The sequence below is a fragment of the Boleophthalmus pectinirostris genome, unplaced genomic scaffold (genome assembly GCF_026225935.1).
Source record: "Boleophthalmus pectinirostris isolate CB_2022bp ecotype Guang Dong unplaced genomic scaffold, ASM2622593v1 HiC_scaffold_5, whole genome shotgun sequence".
NCBI classification, from domain to species: domain Eukaryota; kingdom Metazoa; phylum Chordata; class Actinopteri; order Gobiiformes; family Gobiidae; genus Boleophthalmus; species Boleophthalmus pectinirostris.
In genome coordinates this window covers 7,082,092-7,088,091 of record NW_026571404.1, presented here as the reverse complement: position 1 = coordinate 7,088,091, position 6,000 = coordinate 7,082,092, and the positions used below count along the sequence as shown (strand labels likewise).

At 40.7% G+C, this 6,000-nt stretch overlaps 1 protein-coding gene across 1 annotated transcript in view; it reads right to left on the bottom strand.

Moving 5' to 3' along the window:
* Positions 1–265: 265 nt before the first annotated feature.
* hs3st1l1 (heparan sulfate (glucosamine) 3-O-sulfotransferase 1-like1) overlaps positions 266–6,000 on the bottom strand; it is a 150,376-nt gene continuing 144,641 nt past the window's right edge. The window contains exon 3 of the mRNA XM_055162827.1: positions 266–2,767. Within this exon, the coding sequence (XP_055018802.1) occupies positions 1,678–2,610 (933 nt within the window). The 5' untranslated portion in view covers positions 2,611–2,767 and the 3' untranslated portion in view covers positions 266–1,677. The remainder of the gene's footprint in view (positions 2,768–6,000) is intronic.

Below are 6,000 nucleotides of genomic sequence, written 5' to 3'. Positions count from 1 at the left end.
AATTCATCAAATTTTAAGCAGCTAAAGTCATCCGTGATCTGCTAGGGGCTTTTTTAACTAACAGATATATAGTGGTAGAAAACGCCGGTGGTTTAGAGAAGAGTTCAGCTTTAGAGAATTAAAATTAAAAGGGCATTTTTATCTGTTAATATGTTGTTTAAATTGTCAGTCTTGTCCATGCTTATAAACCTTATATATTTAAAGCTACCATCTGTAATTAGACCGACTGACCCACACTTGTTGTAAAATATGGGCCACTTACATGCTCGATACATTACTGCAGTCTAAGGACCTGTTTACACAAGAACGCTTGCGGGTAAAAACAACTAAATATTTTATTGGAAGTGCCTTTCGTTTAGACGGTGACGGCGTTTTTGGGGCTTAAAAATGCAAAAATCTGAAACCACCCTCCACAGTGGAAAAGTTGAATACGCTCTGCCGCAGCATTTCCGTCTACACTGCCCAAGACGCAAAACTCTGGTCAGATCTGCTCACGTGGAGTACGCGTTTATGTCACATACATCACCACCGAGCCTTTCGCGGCACCATATGCACGCAGATTTCCTCCCGAAAATGCTCGTCTAAACGCGGAATGAAAAGTGAAGACTTTTAACGCCACTTTTGCATCTTCTGTTCAGACTTTCATCATATAAATGTAGCCTGATAACGCGTCAGCTTTGGCCTGACAGAAGAAAACCAGAGACAGGTATTTTTAAAAACTGAGACATTTCCCTTCATTTGTGCCCATCTTTTACACGCAAACAGCGAATTCGCCTCTGAAAATGAATCTTTCTAAAAACTCTGGCCATAGTGGAGATGCTGAAAAACTACGGTTTGGTGTTTGTGTGTAAAGAGAGATAAACGGCATTTTAGGAGCTGACGCGCCAGTAGTGTGACCAGTGTTTATCTTTGGTCTGATGATGATGATGAAGCATTCAGAGCAGCAGTCGCACTTCTTCTCAAATTTGCACACACAGCTGATGAATCTTATCCATGACCAGAGACCAATGAGGCTCGGAGGTCAGCATTTTTGCCACTTCTTTAACAGATCTGTGGAGAGGTGAGCCGCTCAGTAATGCACGTTTTTCAAGGTATTTTTGAGTAAAACTTACAACTATAATGAAAAAAAAATGCTACAGGTTTGAATCTAATCCAGGCACCGCTCAGAGGCTTGGTGTAGTTATGACGGCGCTTGATGGTGTATTTATGCAGGTTGAACTTTTTTGAAAACAATGCTGTGTGCACGATGTTATTTTGGAAAACGAAGGGAGGGAAATATTTGTTTCTCAACATACCCGGCGATGTGTAAACGTAGCCTGAACAAAAACTGGGTGTGGGAAGAGGGACCAGGTTTCACTTCTGCCATCTACTGGTGAAAAAAATAAATAATTGTACAGATGGTAGCTTTAAAGCCCTAATTAGCTGTTTTAAAGAATCAGTCAATCAGGAAAAGATCATGACTCCCTCTTTTCAAACCAAGTCGTCCAGTTCTACAAAAAAGTTTCACAACATCAACAAATCAAAAACAAATATTTTCTTTAAAAACATGATTCACAATATGTCAAATGTATAGAAATAGAAACAGTGATACTTCCAAACTGACCATTTCAATCATTTTTATACATGTACCAACCCATGACACGCCTCGGCCCCACAGAGTCCCAAGTGTCTCGTGTCTTATTGCCAGTTGAACGTGCGCCTGACCAGCCTGAAAAAGGTCCTGTTATGTTCCCTTAGGAAAGCCCTCAGCTGCTGGAGGACGGAGTTATTGACCGCCGGGTGTGGCCGTCCCTTCGACTCGTGCAGACAGCGCTCACGTCCGTCGCTCCGAATGCAGTAAAAACCTTTCGTCTGGTTGAAGTAGAAATTGGACGATACTATCCTGGGGGGCAGGTTTAGGAAGTTCTCCACTTTCTGCAGCTCTGGTAAAGGGTCCCGAATGAGCGCGTCCCCGTCTACGATATGGATCTGCTCGAGGGGGAAATGCCTCAGCCAATTTCGGATATGGATGTCGTAGAGGCTTCTTTGAATGGCTTTGTAGCGCATATTCAAAACGCCATTTCGCACGAGCAAGTTCTCAATCGCCTGCACCGGTTTGTGGTTCTCCAGGCGGTTGAAGTAGACTTGGGTGTAGTCGGAGATCACCCTTTCCGTTGGATCCCGCAAGATCAGCAGGAGTTTGATGGAGGAATTCATGGCGCAGATTCGTTCCGGAGCAAGAGCGGAGGTGAAATACCCTGGCGTTTTCTCGATCGTAATCTGGTTGGGGTAGGAGTAAGGCATCAGGTCGCGATACCACTCGAATCCTTTCGCGTAGTTCTCGTCCCAGTCGAAAAAATGGACTTCGGTGGCGGCGGCTGCGACTTCTGGATGGATGTCGAGCATTTCCAGCAACGCTCTGGTTCCACCTTTGCGAACGCCGATGATGATACTCTGAGGAGCTTTTTTGCTTGTGCCCGGCGGCGGAGAAGTTGAAACGTCCGACATGTTGCTCGCTTGGACTGAGTCAAGTTCGAGGGGGTCTACGCCGAATTCTTCTTGGAGGAATTCAGGAGGTGCACCGTGAATCTGGACGACGAACAGCAAAGCAAACGAGAGGAAGTAAGACATTTTGGGTCGGTTTAGGATCACGCGAAGACTGGTCGAACGTTGATTGTTCCTGGTTTATCCGAGTTAGTATAGTCGTATCAGGTCAGGTTGAAAACGGAGTCTCTGTACGCCATTGGAATCGAACGTGGGTTGAGACCATCTTCAGTTCATCGCTCATCTGCAAAAGAGACAAAAAGAAAAGGAAAAGGCATTCAGATTACAGGTATAGAGAGCCCATTTTACACCGAAATAGCTGCTGAGTCCATAAGTGCATTATCACAAAAGGATCATCTGTATTCATCTTTTTATGCATCGCTTTTCATCCAACCCCCTCTCCCTCCTCCGCCCTTCTCCTCTTTCTCATCGCCTCTCTTCCTTGAACTCCATAAAGTCACTTCCAATAGATACTGTAATGTCTTTGTCTGAGAAACATTTGGCCGGGCAGCGCGTTGGTGTCGAAGATTGCGAGATATGGCAACTCGCCCACGGAGCAAGGCCACAGTGCTTTGTCTTGCCTTTCCGCGGGTCAAAATTTTGGGCTAAAATCGATAGAAGTTTCGTCGGTCTCTGGTGCGTTCAATTCGAGCCTCCCCCGGTTCGGAGATAGATGCGTTTAGAGCAGGAAGCCAAATGAGTTCCCACTTCCAGGTGACTTTGATTTTCAATGAGACGAGGCAGATCAATACCGAGAGAATGAACCTTCGCAAATACAATAAGAAGGATTCGGGGTATTAAATAAGATTGGTAATATTGAAGAAGAGACTTAAATCTGTAAGAACACGGACTGTAGTGTTTGAAAACTTGGGAGACATGAAAAACTTTAAGTAGTCAAGAATTATATAAAAATGTGAGCTATTTAAAGGCTCTGTACCTGAATTTTTCTCATGTATTTGAGCAAAATTTGTTTGTCTTAGAGCAGAAATATTGTATAAGCAGCTCTTGAGGTCAAAATAATTCTACTGTGTACTGTCTACAACAAAATATAAAGCACTTTATTATTATTTTTATTATTTTTTGGGGGGGGGGTCAATTTTTTGTGATTTTTTTCAAATAACAATAGCAAGAATGAGGGATGCATTACAATATAGAAACAAAATAAATCCGTGTATCATTCGTTCATTCCTTTTTCAAAATAAAACCAAAAATAAGAAAACAAAAAAACAACTATTTTCTTCATTATTTGTCTCCAAAACCAAAATGAAAAAAACAGATAACGATTCATTTTTTTTCAGTTTTCGATTTTGTGTTTAAATGAATAATGGAAAAAAACTTAACTTAAACTGCAATGCTGGACTATTGCGCCGCATATGGACTGAACCAGGTCCGGGACCAGACCGGGACCAGGACCAGGACTGAGATCGGGACTGAGACTGGGAACAGCACCAGGACTGAGACCGGGACTGAGACCGGGACTGAGGCTGGGACCAGACCAGGACCAGACCTTGATTGAGACCGGACTGAGAGCAGGACCAGACCGGGACCAGACTAGGACTGAGATCGGGACCAGACCAGGACTGAAAATGGTTTAGTCCTGGTTAAATCCTGGTTCAGTCCAGCATCGCAGTTTCAGTCACAGAAATGGGAAACAGTCCTTCTCCGTTATCCGTATCCGTTTTTTTATTTTGGTTTAAGAGACAAATAATGACAGTTTTTTCTTTTCTTATTTTTGGATTTATATTGAAAAACGAATGATCGAATGATGATTTTAAACATAATAGTGAAAAAAAAAAAAAAGTAAAAAAAAAAAAAAAAAAGGTGTACAGGGTTTACTTTGAGAAAACCTAACACCTCAGGATGTAACGATATCCAAATCTCACAGTACAATATTTATTACGATATTTTGAAGAGGCTGATATAATTGTAGATGAGACACTTTTTTGCTTTTCAAATACCTTGACAAGATTTTGGTGTGAATTATTTCTGTCATAACCCCAAGAATTCAAGTAAAAAACATATTTCTTCATGTTTTCAGCGCTGAAATGAATCATGGGAAATGTAGTTTCTGATGTTTATAAACTGTTGCTACTATAAAACCAATAGTAAATATCACAATATCACGACACTCATGCTTTTGCTTTAGCTGTTCCTCATCTCCCACTCCCAACTTGAAAGCACTTTGTCCAGTGATCAGGAAGAGCACTGTTGGCATACTAGTTGTGGTTAACACTACCATGGTGGCAAAACTCAGCTCTCAACTCAAATCAACTTGGGATAAACGCTTAAAAAACTCATCACGGTGAATAACTAGGATGCTCTGAATGCATAAAGTAAGTGAGAAATAACTTTGGACTACTGTTTTTCGTGTTTTTAAGACAGCAAAAAAGATTTTACAGTGCCGACAAGCGACGTTACAAGGCATATTGTGCTGTGGTAAGTAACTTTAGTAGCGTCCACCACCAGGTTGTATGGTTGCCTGGAATATTTCACAATGTAGGATTGAATTTATTGGGCCAAATTACATGTCCAGTCCTAAACACACACCAGTAATTGAATAAATACAAGACATATAAGTGTAATCCCAAACACAAAGTAATAAAATATCCATATAAAGCAAGTAAGCAAGTACCATCGAAAATCTAAAATAGTTCACTGTGCATTTACTTTCTACGGAGCCTTAGTTAAACAAAGTCCTAAAAAACAAATGGAGTTGGATTAATGCCTTTTTGGCAGAGGAAGTAGGGCAGGTTGTACAAAAGTTGCCAGTTCGTGCCCCTTTCCGTTGGGAATATGTGAGTTTTTGTTACTGAGAATAGTTCATTGGTGTGAACAGAATCTGGAACATTTGCATAAGGAAAGGACTGTGATAAACACATGCCTACAGCTGTTTAACGCAAGATTTTAACAAGATTTCATACACTTTATTCACATATGCACAATTATGTTCTGTTACAATGATGTTTCCTCGTCAGACGTTGTGTTTCGTTTCATTCACATATGTTTAAAACAGATGTTCTTTCCGTAAACAGGAAACACTCTCTTCCACCTTGTGATGTCATATGGTACTAGGATCAGACCATCGACCATCAAACACTGAAGCTTATTTTACGTGACTAAAAATGAAGTTGAATGAAGAAATGATGTTTAGGTCAGAATTAATTAAAGTCTAAGCCTCAGACAGAGCAGTGCTTGCAGTTAGCGCCACATGCCCAAGAAATGTTGATGGTATCAGCCGCAAAATTAAAAAAAAAACTATTAAAATGCTCTGTTTCCATGGAGACAAGCAGGACATGTCACTCAGCTGAGTTAAAGGACAGATCAATGAAGAGACGTTACTAATCTGTGTATCATTCGTTCATTTGTTTTTCAAAATAAAACCAAAAGTAAGAAAATGAAAAAAAAAATAAAATAAATAAATTGTCTTCAAAACCAAAATGAAAAAACAGATAACAATTTTTTATTTTTTTTTTTCAG